This window comes from Diplotaxodon limnothrissa, linkage group LG20 (assembly GCF_057381915.1).
Source record: "Diplotaxodon limnothrissa isolate DT_005_m linkage group LG20, D_limnothrissa_male_GT1.1, whole genome shotgun sequence".
Classification (NCBI taxonomy): Eukaryota; Metazoa; Chordata; class Actinopteri; order Cichliformes; family Cichlidae; genus Diplotaxodon; species Diplotaxodon limnothrissa.
In genome coordinates this window covers 13,422,290-13,438,196 of record NC_140615.1, presented here as the reverse complement: position 1 = coordinate 13,438,196, position 15,907 = coordinate 13,422,290, and the positions used below count along the sequence as shown (strand labels likewise).

Here is a 15,907-nt window from a genome sequence, read left to right as displayed (position 1 = left end):
TTGGCGGAGGTTTGCACTATTAAATTTGTGTTATAATAAATTATCTAGACTCAAATCTGAGTGTTGAGATGACTGTGCAGTGCAGTCTGTAGTGTTACAATTAACCTAAGTCACATCACAGTGACTTCAAAATCTCTCTGAAGTGAATGAAATAATCTCTGTTTCACATATCCTGTTTTACAAAGGAAGTAAGTCAATTAAAGGAAGCTTGATTCTCAGGAGTTGCTGTTTCACTATGACCTGAAACTCTGGCTTTCTGACATTACAGCGTGATGAAATTAAAAGACACTTTAGGCGGTTATGTCACTTCCGCTTTACATCAGTGTCGTCAGAACTGATCAACACAGAAATGTTTGTCACAACGAAATGTGTGTTGTTATTTGTTGTCCTGTGAATTCATCCGTGTTGAACGTAAACTAGTGTGTTTGCTGTGACTACAAAGTTCTTTTCAACTGTGTGTGCAGACTGAAGGAGAGCTGTCCTCGCTGAAGGTCAGCCGAGTACCCGTGGTCACTGCCGGCGGCTCTTCAGTGTTCCTCCCCCTCAGCAGAGAAGATCAGGCAGGGCAGATGAACCCACACCTACCTGTCATCATCCTGGAGCCATCTGGACTGGTCCGCACTCCGCTACTCACCGGTGAGACTCTGCACTCATCCACAGTGTTGAGGCAAAAGCTCTGCAGTTCACAGTTGAAAAGTTTTCATTTTAATGTTATGTGTGATTTATTTGCTAAACTACATCAGCATTAAAACAGAAGCACAACGCTGCAAAATATGCACATCCATGGTATTGACAGTTGTGTAACCCTGTTATTAGTTTTAGTGAATGAAATGTTACAGCACCACCTGGTGGTTACATTGGGAATGCACTTTTGTTGACTTTCAGACTATTTTTAATCTCTCACCTTTTTTGTGTGCTTCATTTGAGTAACTTTTCTTTCTTTTCATTTTGTTTGAACGTATGTCTTTGCTTTCACGCAAGTGAATTTCCTCTTTATCACCCTGTCTCTTGGCAGTTCAAGGCCTAGACTCCGTTCCGCTTCAGTTTGCGCAGCCGTTGGACCACCTGTCTGCTGGAGGTGCTCAATCACACAAGCCCCTGAGCAGAGCACGCTCAGAACCCCTTCCTCAGAGTCCCCACGCGCTTCACACACATCTCCTACAACAACAGCACAACACACAACTACTGGAGAGGCTCAAACAGCAGACACACCTGGGCAAGGTAGGAATACATGTGCACCTTTCATTGCTGTTTGAGATCATACATGATCTCCTCTTTGCCACATTTGCATCAAGACTGATAAAACTGGCTGCCTGTAACCTTTTAAACATGATTAAAGGTACACCCAGGTTTGTCATTAAGGGGGGTGTGGGGGAGGCTGAGCCTTTCTTGAGATTGTTTTATTAAGCCTCTTGTCACAGCTCATTGCCCTTCACTCGTTAAATTCACTTTACCTGCGACATCAGCTATTCTGAGCCGTTCTTTTTTTTTTTCTCTCTTTTTAATGGATTAAAGTGAACTGAACACAGATTCACAAACATTTTTTACTTTTAAATCCATCTTTAACGTGTGTATGTCCATGTACAGCTGATGTCCAAGTCCAGTGAGAAGCCCAGATTGCATCAGATACCTTCTGAGGATATGGACTCAGAGGACGGTGGCGGGACGTCACCCACGGAGCCAGCCTATCACAGCAGAGGGCGGTCAGAGTCGCTGAGGGAAGTGGAGCCATCAGCATCCAAGACACAAGAGGAGCAGATGAACCTGCAGCATGCCCTCATACTTAATCAGGTTTGGAAACATAGACTACCTTCAAACACACACACACTCTTGTACAAACACAAACAGGTAGTTGGGTAAAACACAACTGTGGAAATTTTTTCTTCATCATCCAGTCCTGTAGATGGCAGCCTAACACTGGCATCTGCATATTTCATATTAGTAGCAACTGAACATTTTTCTTTGTGTAATTTAACTTTTTCTCCTTTTTATTCTTTTATTATTGATAACTATAGACTGTATATCTGATTTATCTATGTTCCCTATCAATTTCTCCCACTAGTCGTTGCTATGGGAACAGCAGAAGCAGCTGCAGCAGCTCCACCGACAAATGGAGACCCTGGCAGTACCTGTGTTGCGTGGAGGCGGCGGGGCCGTTGGTGGCTTGGGCGTCCATCGCCCCGTGTTCCGTACGCAGTCTTCCCCAGCCTCCACCTCTCTCACTCTGCCAGAGAAAACCCTCAGTCTGCCTGCACAAGACACCAGCAGCAAGCCACGCTTCACCACTGGTGAGTCACAGTGTTCTAATGCATATAGCACCTTCTGTGTACAAATTTTTATTATTTTTAGGCTGGGGCTGTATAACATGTCAGATCTATCAAACAGTTGACAGGGTTTTTCCAGATGGTTTCACAAATTATGTGCTGTAATAGCTGGTCTACTCACGAGAGTTAGTTGTGTTTTATTAAATGTAAATCTTTATATTGATATGTTGACAAAAATCATAAGTGAGGAGCATGCTCAGTTAATAGTGGTTAATCTGCAACAGTGGGTGTGTGATTACTGGTGGCAGTTCTTATCAAAATGGCCATCTCGACTAACATGTTGTTATTAATCCTTTTTTTGTACACAGGCCTCGTCTATGACTCTCAAATGCTGAAACACCAGTGTACCTGTGGAGATAACAGCAGTCACCCAGAGCATGCTGGGAGGATACAGAGCATCTGGTCCCGACTACAGGAGAGAGGCCTGAAGGGACAGTGCGAGGTATGACACAGGACGGACGGACACACACACACACACACACACACACACACACACACACACACAGGATATGGTTAGTCAGGTATCATTATTGTTATTAATAAGATATTGATTTCGAATGTATCATCATTTTATGCATGTTATGCTCGTCTTGCAGAGTATCCGCGGCCGTAAAGCCACTCTGGAGGAGCTGCAGTCCGTCCACACGGAGCGTCACGTGTTGCTATATGGCACCAACCCACTCAACAGGCTCAAACTGGATAACCGCAAACTGGCTGGTACGCTTCACCTCATATTGATTGTGTTTAGAATCATCAAAGAGTAATTTCAAGGGTTTTAGAGTGAAAGAAATTATACTTTTATCCACAAAACGTCCTTTGAATTCAATCCCTGCCAAATGAGTTCATGCAGTGCTGATTATGCCTATCAGAACCAGTCAGATCTCTCTGTATTTGGCAGCGTACTTGGGTTTTAAATCGAGTGATGACAAAATGGATTAATTTTATTCAAAGGCTGGTTTGACAGAGCTGAAGAGAGATGATCAACAATAGCAGTGAAGACAGAGTTTGTTAGGAGCTGCTTGGAGGCATCAGCAGTGGAAAAATGGTGGAAAGATTTTAAAGAAATTAAGAATATTAAATGAAGATCAGGCATGTATAAGTCTTTTGAGGGATTAAACTGTTAAAAATCTAATGGCAGGGACAAAAACAGTTTATCATCAAAAACAAGTTTTCAGTTCTGCAGTTATTCTCACTGCCAGATGGGGGAGACAAACACTCTGCACTTCTCTTTAAATATTTATATGAAATAAATGTGTTTTGGAAGCGTGTATTTGTGTATGCTGTCTTATACACAAAAATGACATTTATGGCATTATGATAGCTTAATCACAATATGCCTGATTCCTCATGACATAAAAGGATTATACAAGCTTAAAAAACAAAACAATTACTTCTAATAAATGTATGAATGCACAATAAAAATGTATATTTCTCTTTGATTTTCAGGGATCCTGTCTCAAAGGATGTTTGTGATGTTACCATGCGGCGGTGTAGGGGTAAGAAAAACCAACAATACACACCAAGACTTAATGAATGCCGTAGAAAATGCCACAATCGCTGAAATAATGAAAGTCAACACTGTTTCAAAGAAAAGCAGCAAAGACACGAATATTACAAAACAGACAGAAATAAAGAGAATATATTAGAGTGGAAAAGAGACCTGGCTCAGCCCTGCGCTAACATTTGCCTGACAGTCCAAGTCGAACCATGACAACTCAGACTAATGAGAACAACATGTCCAGGACCCGGGATGAAAGGAATGCCTTAGATTTCATCGTCTGAGCCAAATGCAGTTATGCCAGGTTGCGAACAAACAGAGGAGAGAGAAAAAAGCCAATGGAAAGAAAAATGACTTGTAAATATAGATCTGTGTTAACATGGGAGAGAAAAGTGACATGTTTACTCTCGAGTCACATTAGTGCAGGAGATTCTGTTTTAAAAAATGAGATTATTTCAGCAGCAGCGACATAAACTGTGTAGTTTTTAATGCTTCCTTCAATGCATACTGATCATTTGTATTTTTGGATCGGCAGGTTGATAATGACACCATTTGGAATGAGTCGCACACCTCCACGGCGTCACGTCTGGCAGCAGGAAGTGTCGTGGAGCTGGCGTTCAGAGTGGCCAAAGGAGAACTAAAGGTGAGACTCAAAACTCTGCAGTCATCTAACGCTGTGTGAAAGAGACAGACCACAGATGGACAGGCTAGTTTCAGACATGTAGTTTTGTTTGCAAAACTACATGTCGGAAACTAGTAGTTTCCGACATGTAGTCACCTGCGGCAATTGCAGTAAAGCACTTTATTTGGAACCACTGAGCTACTGAATGGACCGAGTTTAAAGTTGGCATTCAACGTTAGCTGTCGGTGGTAACGATCAATAAAGTTGACGTTTCTAAGCAGCTATAATATGATGTAATGTGTAGCTGTCATGATGTCAGTAAGTTGAACAACTGCTTCACCAAAAACTGCACAGCACCTTCTGAGAAACAGTATTTTAAAAACATGTAGTACAGTAAGTGTATTTATGACTTATTTAATGCTCCTCAGGCTCTGAGCTGTGGGCCAAAACAAATTAGAGAAACTAACTTGTTTTCGAGGAGGTTATATCCACCATGGCGGTGCTTTGTTTCTACGAGTAAACTAGTAGACTAGAACTGAGCAGAGAAGCGTTTCTCAGCAGAAGCCACTTCAAAGGTGATGGGTTTCAAAAAAGGGCTTTTCTGTTATATTATGGCCTTAATTGTCTTTCTTTTCCTCGTTGCACTCAAAATTTGGGATGAAAGACTTTTTTTGTTGTAAAAACATGATTGGTTTAATAAAAAAAGATGAAATAGCAGGTTGACCTAAAAGGTTTTTTGTTAAAAACCCAACCAAACGAGCATGAAACAAATGTGTGAAACGAGCAGGTCAAGTACAGTGTTAAAAACAGTAAAGCAGCATCCTGGCGTTCAGCTCCATAAACTGTGCATGCTACATTCAGTGCATATTATGCATGCGCTTTACACACATAATTAGTATTAATATAATAATGTTGTTCTTATGCCTGCACCTGTGCTTATGTTCTAATATACCGCATCAGTGTATTACACTGGTATAGTAGAGCTAGCTAACAAAGCTAGATGTTACACTTAAATAGTACAAACTGCCAAAATTATAACATTTGTTGGGATTAAAAATGATCTATTAAGAGATCAGAAAGCTACTTCACTCCTATAAATGCAAAGAGCACTGATGTAAACCATCCTTCCTTACGTGACCTCTATCAGTTAGCTTGAGCCTAGCAGGGTTTTTGACAGTAGCATTGTACCTTTTTGGGCACGCGTGAGTCTTTAGTCTTGTGTGCCAAAGATCGTAGGTTCTGAACAGCTCTGTTAAAGTTTACCATGTCACAATGCTAATTAGTGGCATCTATCTCTTCTTTGCAGAATGGCTTTGCTGTTGTCAGACCACCAGGGCATCATGCAGACCCCTCCAATCCCATGTAAGTGTGTGTTTGTGTGTGAGTCATAGTTGGTTTTCCTGTTCTTACTGCGCTGTCAGCACGTCCTCTGTGGATGATTGTGAAAGAGGAAAAAAAACTGACCGAATATAATATTTTTGTGGTGGGGGTTTGTTTACACGATGTTCTTTTCTTTTTTTAATTTAATTTTTTAAGCAATATTTGTGCATCAATAACTTTTGCAGGACTCTTTACCCTGTTAAAGAGTAAATATAGTTTGTCTGATTGTATGCTAGGGACAATTTTCATGGTTCAGAATGATTTGGAGACCAGTCGGATACCTTCTTTTAAACATTTGTATTAGTACTGAACACCTTGCATGTCTCTGAAACCAAGAATAAGGAAATGGCAAAAGTCAAAATCACACAGGTCTTTTCATTAACCAATTACCTTTACTTTTTTGTCAGTTAAAGATTAAAGTCTTTATATTCTTTGTCTTTAAACATTGGCTCTGTCTCTGTCTTTCAGGGGTTTCTGTTACTTCAATTCTGTAGCTATAGCTGCTAAACAGCTCCAACACAAGCTCAGCGTCAGCAAGATCCTCATTGTCGACTGGGTAAGACTTCCTGTTAACTGTGGCCTCATTTTACTGTGTGATACCCATCCCCTTAGAACATGACTGTGGCAACTATTGTGCTAAAGTAATCTCTCCTCATCGCCGTGGCTAGGACGTTCACCATGGTAATGGCACGGAGGAAGTATTTTACAACGACCCCAGTGTTCTCTACATCTCACTTCATCGTTATGACGACGGAAACTTCTTCCCCGGCAGTGGGTCTCCCGCTGAGGTAGGTGACATCCAGGACTGTTTGCTTCCCTTTTGAGAGAGTAATGCTATCAGAGAAGAATGACATCAATTGTCTTTGTTATTTGGCGTTTAGGTTGGATCTGGAGCTGGTGAGGGCTTTAATGTGAATGTGGCGTGGACAGGAGGACTGGACCCACCCATGGGAGATGCTGAATACCTCGCTGCATTCAGGTAGAGCCAACTCTGGCTGCGTTTACAGCACAGTGCAGCTAAATGGGTGACAAATTAAAATATAGTGATGGAAACCTCCCTGAAATATTTCTCTTAAATGTTCAGTTGGGTTGAATGAAGGTTGCCTTGTTGAATAAGATACATGATTCACATCATTACTTTCCATTGGCCTCTTGCGCCATCCATGGAAATATCTGCATTCGCCATGCTTTATTACACAGAGTTCTTTATTCGTTAGCTTTTTCATGGAGACTGGAAATATATCAAAGTGTAGAAAGAATGAACATTTATAGGTATTTTCTCTTTTCCTGTATGACAGTAGTTTTGATTGATAAGGACAGTGTCATTTAGCACAAGTGTAATCAGTAGATTTCTCCCATTTCCTCTAAACTGAGCCACAACTGAAACACTGAAGTCGATCAGAGACTCAGCTCCCCGCTACCTCTGACGTACTTCTTGCGTAATTAATAATCCTTGTCATTTGGAGAGCATGTGTCTAGCCCTCCCTGTTTCCAATAACTTCAGATGGTTTACAGTAAATGGTCTCCAGGTCTTGTGTTTGACAGATTGCAAACCGTTACTTCCTGCTGGTGGGTTGGATAATTGTCATCGGTGGGAGTTTAGCACCAATAAAGTTTCAGTCTTGTGGGCTCTTTGGTTGTCTGGTGCTTCCAAGCCCCAAGGAAACACTGGCAACCATGTGGTTACTGGAAAAGAGGCACAGTGGTGAGCTCAAAGACATAAGTGGGGGAACTCTGCATATATGCATGTCCACAAATGTTTAAACCCAAACACGTAAGATCAAACATATTCAAGTACGTATCAGGTGGATCGGTCATAATCCGGAAACTCAGGAAATGACAAAATAGCCGTGCGCCTTCAACAGTGATCTGCCAAAATATTTAGTTCTGACTGTTTACTCCCCATAATACACAAGCTCACTCTGTGTGAGTTTTATTTATGCAGTGCTCCTTTAGTTCTAGAGCATTTCTAAAAGTGCTTGTTTTAGGACTGGCTCTTAGTTTTATTTGGATTTTTGGGTTTATCCGCACATTGATAGTCAGAGCATGTCTTATATTCCAAGGGCATATGGTGACAAAAATACTTCTGTGTCGAGTGTGAAGAGAAACATTACTGTAAGTTCAGTTTGAAATTTTGTTCCCTTTAAAGCCGGTGGATCTATTTTCTGATCATTTGTATTGAGGTTTGGTCCCTTGACTTCAGTGTTTTAATGCCGTCCCTAACATTCAGGACGCTTTTGATTATCTGGGATGTTTGTACCTTCTAGAGTAACATGATTAAAATACTGATCTCTTTTTTTCAGATTTAAAACAGACTTAGTTCTTTAAAAAAATATGATCACTAACAAAATTAAATTGAAAGGGTCTCTAAAGTAATCAGATCTTACTTGAGAGGAGCGCGCTGACTCATCTGCAGTGGACACAGTGAAATTGCTTCAGAGTATCATCTTTAGTACATAACACAGATCTGGACCTAATAGAACTTCTAAGTAATTTTCTGTTTTTCACTCTGCCTGGAGCCCCATGAGGACAAAAGATCACGACATCAAAGCTTTCTCAGATAATTGCCTTCTCAGTTATTCAAAATAATACTGATGCTAATATGTGAGCTTTTCGTATATAAGTTGCAAAACTTCAGAAACTCACATTTCTTCCACGTGCAGTGAAGTATGGTGCACCGATTTTGAGACCCACCCATTCAACACCACTGTAGATTTACTACATATTTGAATTATTCTTATTGTGAAAAAAGTAGATCTTTATTTAGAACGTCAGGCTAATCGAATCAGCCTGCACGTCTTAAATGTAGCCGTGAGCTCATTTTTCTGACAGTGTTCAGAATAAATAAATAACTGTGCTGGATTTCCTGATGAGGATTAGCTGGAAGTATTTTTTAGCTATTTTGAAAGCAAATGTTTATAATTCTATTATGATTAGCCTGTAGGTCAACATAATCCCTGTTTAAGCCCTAATGGGGAGGTGCTTTGCCTGAAAAACTTTTTAAAAACCCCAACTCCCTCACCACTCAGCCACCCAGCATTTAAAGCGCTATGAATGCGCTTTGTAATTAATAAAGTTTTTTTTGAAAGCATCGAAGGGTTTGTGGAAAAACACAAAGTGCCGGCGCTGTTTAATAGAATCCATTTTATGAGTTAAGTTTGCAAGCGCTTAGCTGCAGAGGGGGAGCTTTGTTGTATTTTCACCTTATCCCTCACTCACCCTCCCCACCCTTAAGTTTTCCATCACCCCAACCCTCACCCACCACCACCCAGCACACATTCTCGCCCTCTTCCTGTCCTCCCTTGATTGATCTTTAATAACCGTCCCCTCCTCTCCCCAATCCTGCCCTCCCCTCCTTTCTTCCATCTTTCCATTAGTTTGTCTGCAATCTCTCTCTCTGGGGGGACCGTGGCAGCTTTAATGGCTCTACAGGGGAGGTGGGGTTGGGTTTTGCGGTCAGGCGTGTGGGGATGAGTGAGGAGTGTGCGCACGCTTTTGATTCATATCTGCATCGGTGTGATAAAGCTGAGGCCTGCTTTATGAATTACAATTTTTGGACGAATCAAAGCACCGCTGATGTGCGTTTGCATCAGTGCACGTGCGTGTTTGCACGTGCACGCTCATTTTGGAATGTGTTTGTTTTATCTCGGCGACCTTATTTCTCTCTATGAGCTCATGTTGTCCATCTGCACGCAGTCATGTCAGCAGTATGCATTTGGATATGTGCGCCTCTGTGTCTGTGTGTGCGTGTGCTTGAAGGGGGAAGGAGGGGAGGTCTCCAAAGTCCCCAGGCAGAATAATGAAGGTAAATTGATCCCAGATGGACTGTTTTTCCTCTTTTTCCCTGTGTTGTCAATGACGTGAGGAGAGTGACAAGCCTCTAATGGGAAACAGACTCGCACGCTGCAGCTTTGAACTTCTCGCCGACAGCATCGAGTCGAGCTTCTCCCCGTCTCCGGACAGTACTACTTTCTTCCCTAACAACAAGAGCATTAAGGACAATTTCATCTATTGGAAATCCACAAAGAAGTTAGCGAGTATAAGAGCTGACAAAACAACAATATGACTTTGTTGAGCTGGCTTGTGTTCCTCGAGCTCTGCAGCTTCTCCCACAGAGGAAACAATAGTTCTTTGTCAGCTGTGCTCGGGCTGCTGAGTCTGGGATCAGCCAGTACGTCGTTTCACTTGTCATGTTAATGACTTCTTTAGATTTAATGGTAAATATTTGTCTTGTGTCCAGTTTGGACATGCCCACTTGTGTTTGAAAACGGCTATATTTCACTGAATGCTAGGGCCGGTCTTCATAAGCACCCTAATGAAATGAATCCACACCGAAGTGCTTCTGTCAGCAGTTTATTTAAACATTGAATCAACAGAGATGGAGACTACAGCTGGTTCTTCTTTGCTTTTCATCACTTTGTGTCCTGTTAGTGCAACTTAACTTCCCCCACGATGTTTCAGTGGTGATGTCAATATATCGTTAGCTTCATAGCATAATTGCCTAAGTCATTTGACTAAGTCAATGACTTAGGCACTTATGCTATGAAGCTAACGATATCGTTTTTTTTGTTTTGTTTTTCACGTTCATTTTGTGTTAATTTTGTCAATGGTGTTGATTTTTCAAATCAATCAGTGACTCAGTTTCCTGTTGAACTTTATAATTAAGGCTCAAATGTGCACATCAGAATCTATTGTCCTATTCCTCGACAGCAATGTGTTTCTAACAACTGTAGGCGCATGTTACAGCCAGGAAAATGACACAAAAGTACAAAACACACAAGATATTTGAGTAAAATTACACACTCCTTTGAAGACTGTATTGGAAACCAGCAGAGTCCCCTACAACCATCCCTTCCCAGTCCCTTGAAGTCATTATGAACTCTGTGTGTTCATACAGGTCTGTGGTGATGCCCATCGCTCAGGAGTTCTCTCCGGATGTAGTTCTGGTGTCAGCCGGGTTTGACGCCGCCGAGGGAAACCCCGCTCCTCTAGGAGGCTACAAGGTCTCGGCCAAATGTAAGAACAGTTTCCCACCGCAGACTGCACTTGGCCTTAACTTTTGTCTTATTTGTAGCAGGAGACAGTGAAACTTTCTGTTAAGACCCTGAGTGTCTCAAGATATTTGAGTTTCTTGAAGCTCATGTTTAGCATGAACAAAAGAGCAGGATTCAAGTTCCTTCTACTGTGTCTTGCTTCACTGCTGATATTACCATAATTACAGTAATTAGTAATTGGTATGTTGCTGTGGGAGGATCTACGGATGAAAATATGCATTTGTTTTTGGAGACTATTGGAAATTGCAACAGTTCACCTGCTAAGCTTTGTTGTCATTTAATGTTAACAACTCTGTGTGCGTGTTTGTGTTCGCCGCAGGTTTTGGTTTCCTGACCCGTCAGCTGATGTCTCTAGCAGGAGGCCGTCTGGTTTTGGCCCTTGAGGGAGGTCACGACCTCACAGCAATCTGTGACGCATCTGAAGCCTGTGTCAGTTCACTCTTGGGCATACAGGTATGACTAATGGAGTTCTTTACTAGTGTTTGTTTGTTTTTTTGGGTTTTTTTTTACAGTTAGCTGGAGCACAGTGTCCCATTTTTTACTACAGTTAGAGGGACTTGGTAGGGACAGTGTATCTCGGAGTTCGTTATTCTTTCATTTTGTACAAGTGTCACTCGTCACATCATGGATCAGCTACCACAATGTGCTCACTGAAGTGGTGCTTCCATTTCAATAAACATAGTGCCAAGTTTTGACAGAATTGATCACAGTCCTACTTTACCAGCAGATGATCAGTGCTGAAATTCTTTCCAGGGTCAGTTGAATTCTGGTTTATTGTCAGGATGTTAAGACTATTTTTAAAGGTCTTGCAAAACAGGCAGGCTAATGAAACATTCTCTGTTTAACCAGTTTGTGCATGTGTAAGCTTCAAATGAAAAATAAATAATGTCTTTTCAATTTGTAGAAATTAAATAATACTGTCGTAGCCATTTTGGTTCTAAAGATGGTGTTTTGTTGTGTGTTTGTCCTGTAGGAACCGCTGCCGGAAGATGTCCTCCTCCAGAAGCCCAACGCTAACGCAGTCCGCTCCCTACAAACTGTCATACAGATACAAAGTGAGCAGCGCTTATGTTTCATCCTCTTCTCTGCATTTTTATTTCAGTTGTAATCAACACTTAACCAGTGGATATGATGTCAAAACTACAACGTTGAAATTCGCTTGACATTTTTGTTACGTCTTGTGTGTTTGCAGGTCAGTACTGGCAGAGTGTGAAGGCCTACAGTGGATCAGTGGGTCTGTCATACATGGCTGCTCAGAGCAGAGACTGTGAGGAAACGGATGCTGTCAAGGCTTTGGCCTCGCTCTCTGTTGGAGTTCTTTCAAGCAAGAGGTACAGTGCATGGATACAAACACACACAGTCAAAAATCCCACTTCCTTCCTTTATATTGATGCAAACTCTCCCAGGTCTCTGCTCACATGTGCTTTTCACACTTCCCTCCAGCCTCCCTGATGAGCCAATGGAACATGACAGCGACTCCATGTAGGAAAACCCAACCAATCACCTCGCAGAACGTTCAGAAGCCTCAGATCTCCCGTGTTGTCATATGAACATGAAGGGGACACATATTTTCAAAGCCACTGAGCCCCGACCTTCTTCACACATACGCAGGCCAACTGAGACACAATGCTGAACCTCTACAGACCCGCCGTTTTGAGCACCTCAACCACTCAGCTGAAGCCAGCAGCTGAGTAACCTTCTGAAACCTCACCAAAGAGCAATACAAGTTGATTTCAATAGTCTTCTCATGTCTTCTTACTGACATTGGACCGTGTGTGTGTGCGTATTGTCAGGGCCACAGCCCTGTTACCACAAACCTTTGAGGATCAGACCAAAAATCAGAAGTGGACTTGAGCTCTGATTCCTCTTTGAGCACCAGCAGCTGTTTTTGTTGCCTTACCTTTGCCTTAATACCAACATCAGAGGGAAACTTCAGATCATAAATTCTTTCTGCCACATTGCTTCTCATATCAGACTCGAACTGAGTGGGATGAAAAACAATGCAGAACAAAACTACTGTATACCATCAGGTAAAGGCGTATATGCTTGATGGACACGATGCAAACGTAGCACCATGAAGAAGTGGCCCCATCATTAAGAAACAAGATTTTAAAAAAAAAGAGAGACCTAGTTGCTGCGTCTGCTATAATGATGTCATTACCTACAATTTAACCACTAGAAGAAGACGACAAAGCAAAGAAGAGGAAACAAAGACACAAAACAAAGAAAGAACGGGCAGTTCTTCATTGTTTTATTGCACTGTTCATTCCATAATGTGAACCATGAGAAATTCCAAAGCTCTGGGAAAGAAAAAAACAAACTTCTCCTCTCTGTAGATAATTGAAAGGTTTTTTGAAGATTTGGATGAAATGTTGTTTGCTATCTTTTTCCCACTCTTCATCTGAGATGTCTTAAATGTTCTCTGACTGACTGTGGACACGTCTGGGCTGAAATACTGTAGAGTTTAATTCATCTGAAAGTAGGCAATATTTTCAAAGCAGAATTATTATTTACTGCTGTTCAGTGTCTTACATTCATGTGCATTTAAAAGCCTACACACACACACACACACACACACACACACACACACACACACACAGCAATGACAAACTATCGATGTACCACTAGTATTCAATACTGTGTATTATTGTTTATATTTGAGACTAAAGGAGTGTTCATTCCACCGTGGCACCACTGAGGACCACTGTATTGTTCTATTGTAGTAGCAATACTGTTAATGCACTTAAAGGACATCACCCAAAGAAAATTGCCTTAAAACAGCCTGCACTTGGTGATGGGACTGTGTTGAAGCACTGCAAAGGACCAGTATGGATACTGCTCCCGCAGCGACTTGACTTTTGTAAAACAACGTTTAAACCTGTGGATTTAGATGAACATCACATATGCAGTCTTTTTGTAAATTGTTTGATTTGGTTAATGAGTACAGTGACTTGTTTTTTTTTTTTTTTTATTTTGTTGAATATTTAGGTCATTATCTATAATCCATCACAGCCTAATTAAGGAAATGAATGCTATGTTGAAGTGAACTTCATTGTGAGAATCTTTTCATTCAAACTGTTATCATGCAATCAGCCTAGACAACGCTACAACACGTCAGTCCATCATCTAAGCTGATGTTTGTAATTTAATTGACATGTTGTCAATCATTTGACGTTTGTTTTTTTGGGGGGGGTTGGACCACCCTCTTAAAGAAGCATATAAAGGGCTCGACATTCCAAACAGTCAAAGTCCAAGACTGTATTTCTTCGTTTTTCTTCTAGGTTATTTTGTAGCAAAATCTAGTTTGTTAAAGTATTTTTTTTTCCCCATCATATGAGGTTTGACCAGTTTCACATTTTGATGACCAGTACTAATGTTTTTAGTTGAGCTTTTGAAGGTAAAGTGTAAAGTTCAGACCTCTGTTAACAGCGAATAACTACTAGAATTCTTAACTGATCAGTGCAGTCACTCTTTAGCTTTGTCTAAAAGTTTTCTTTGGTTTTTTTTACATCCATGATTTGATTGATTGAGCAGCACAATTAGATTTTTTTGTATTCCATGATTTTGATGTTTATAAATAACAAAGAATCATTTTTTTAAATCCGGGTAAAATAAACTTTAAGCATTTGTTTTAATCAGACCCTGGGTACACTCTGCCCGACAGGAGGCCTCGGAGCTTTTACCTTAAACAAAAATTACAGTGGACACCAAAATGTATTTTTTTTTCCTTTTTTAAATTTTTTTATTATCCCAATGTTGCTGCAGTACACGTGTATCTCAACAGGAATTATTGAGAAAATGTTGCACGGAGGATCGTTGTTCTCCGATAAATGCAGCTGGTATGTCTTTCTTGTAGAGTACCAGAGTATTCTCGACAGCAAAGTGGCAGCATTGAAACGCGATGCTGCGTCTTTCTTAAAAGAAAGTAAAGTATGAAGTCAACGTTATCTGACGTGTGTGCGTGTATGAGAGAGAGAGAGTGTGTTGTTATTGCATGCACACTAGTACATAATGTGCATGGATTTGCAAGTGTTAAACTGCTTGTCTGTGATTCTGTAAATGACCTCTCTTGTATTATACTCGTGTTTTTGGTCTTATGTAGAGGCCAGTATTGCCTCAGCTCTTAATTCCCTTTATTACTTATGTAATTTGTACCTTCTTCTTAAAGAAAGACACTGTAAATAGTAACTCAAAGACCAAAATACACGTTGCACATGTGCCTTGATGCATTCAGTAGTATGTGTATTGGTAACTCTTAACTAACTGGACGTACAGTAACTCTGTATCTCTAAACATGACATTGAAATCTTTATTTCATACTATTCTTTATTATTTACTTATGTTATTTTCTTACATTTCCTACCATTTGTATGTATAGAAAGATTATCTATTTTGTACTTTTGTCTTTTCCTCTTGATTAAAAAATAATTTCCAGTATAAGCCCTTGATTTTTTCCGTGTCATTTTTTTCAGAAAGTTATTTTTTCTGCAGAAATTAACACTAATAGTATACACTAGACTGTGAAAACGAAAAGACCCATCGTAAGAAAGGAAAATACACCTATGACAAACAGAAATTATGAACATAATGGACTCATTTAGTCTGAGATCTGCTAGAACTGTTTATCCATTTAATACAAGTTTTAATAAGTGTATACATGCAATATCACTTTTGATAATATATATACTTTTGATAATAAAAGTAGCGTTTAGCTGACGGACCTGATTGCCCCCACTCAATCTGATGATTGCATTTCTAAAAGAAGTGCAGTAAATCTGAAATACTGTATATAAAAGGTGGACATTTCTAGGTCAGAAAAGTAAAAAGATAATGAAAGTACCTTAAATTTGCTTTCTTTCTAACAGTCAGCAGGGGGCAACTTAATGATGCTTAAGGCTCTTTTGTCTGCTAGCTCAGTAAACACTTTCCTTTAATTACAAAGGAAATGACAAACTACAGCATTCTGTTTGTTTTGTAACTTATTGTTTCCATTAGCGAGAAAAATGGGAGGATAAGTCAGGCTCTGCTA

The 15,907-nt window shown here is 40.5% G+C and overlaps 1 protein-coding gene across 2 annotated transcripts in view; it reads left to right on the top strand.

The window, feature by feature from the left end:
• The window catches only part of hdac7a (histone deacetylase 7a), a 57,381-nt gene extending 42,210 nt beyond the window's left edge, over positions 1 to 15,171 (top strand). For both annotated transcript variants that reach the window (XM_085343959.1, XM_085343961.1), the window contains exons 10-26: positions 465 to 636; positions 1,016 to 1,221; positions 1,588 to 1,791; positions 2,063 to 2,288; positions 2,633 to 2,766; positions 2,921 to 3,041; positions 3,771 to 3,820; positions 4,358 to 4,465; positions 5,751 to 5,806; positions 6,293 to 6,380; positions 6,493 to 6,612; positions 6,706 to 6,803; positions 10,722 to 10,840; positions 11,198 to 11,331; positions 11,852 to 11,933; positions 12,071 to 12,209; positions 12,322 to 15,171. In XM_085343959.1, coding sequence (XP_085200085.1) covers positions 465 to 636; positions 1,016 to 1,221; positions 1,588 to 1,791; positions 2,063 to 2,288; positions 2,633 to 2,766; positions 2,921 to 3,041; positions 3,771 to 3,820; positions 4,358 to 4,465; positions 5,751 to 5,806; positions 6,293 to 6,380; positions 6,493 to 6,612; positions 6,706 to 6,803; positions 10,722 to 10,840; positions 11,198 to 11,331; positions 11,852 to 11,933; positions 12,071 to 12,209; positions 12,322 to 12,364 — 2,100 coding nt within the window. In that variant the 3' untranslated portion in view covers positions 12,365 to 15,171. The remainder of the gene's footprint in view (positions 1 to 464; positions 637 to 1,015; positions 1,222 to 1,587; positions 1,792 to 2,062; positions 2,289 to 2,632; positions 2,767 to 2,920; positions 3,042 to 3,770; positions 3,821 to 4,357; positions 4,466 to 5,750; positions 5,807 to 6,292; positions 6,381 to 6,492; positions 6,613 to 6,705; positions 6,804 to 10,721; positions 10,841 to 11,197; positions 11,332 to 11,851; positions 11,934 to 12,070; positions 12,210 to 12,321) is intronic.
• Positions 15,172 to 15,907: the final 736 nt, after the last annotated feature.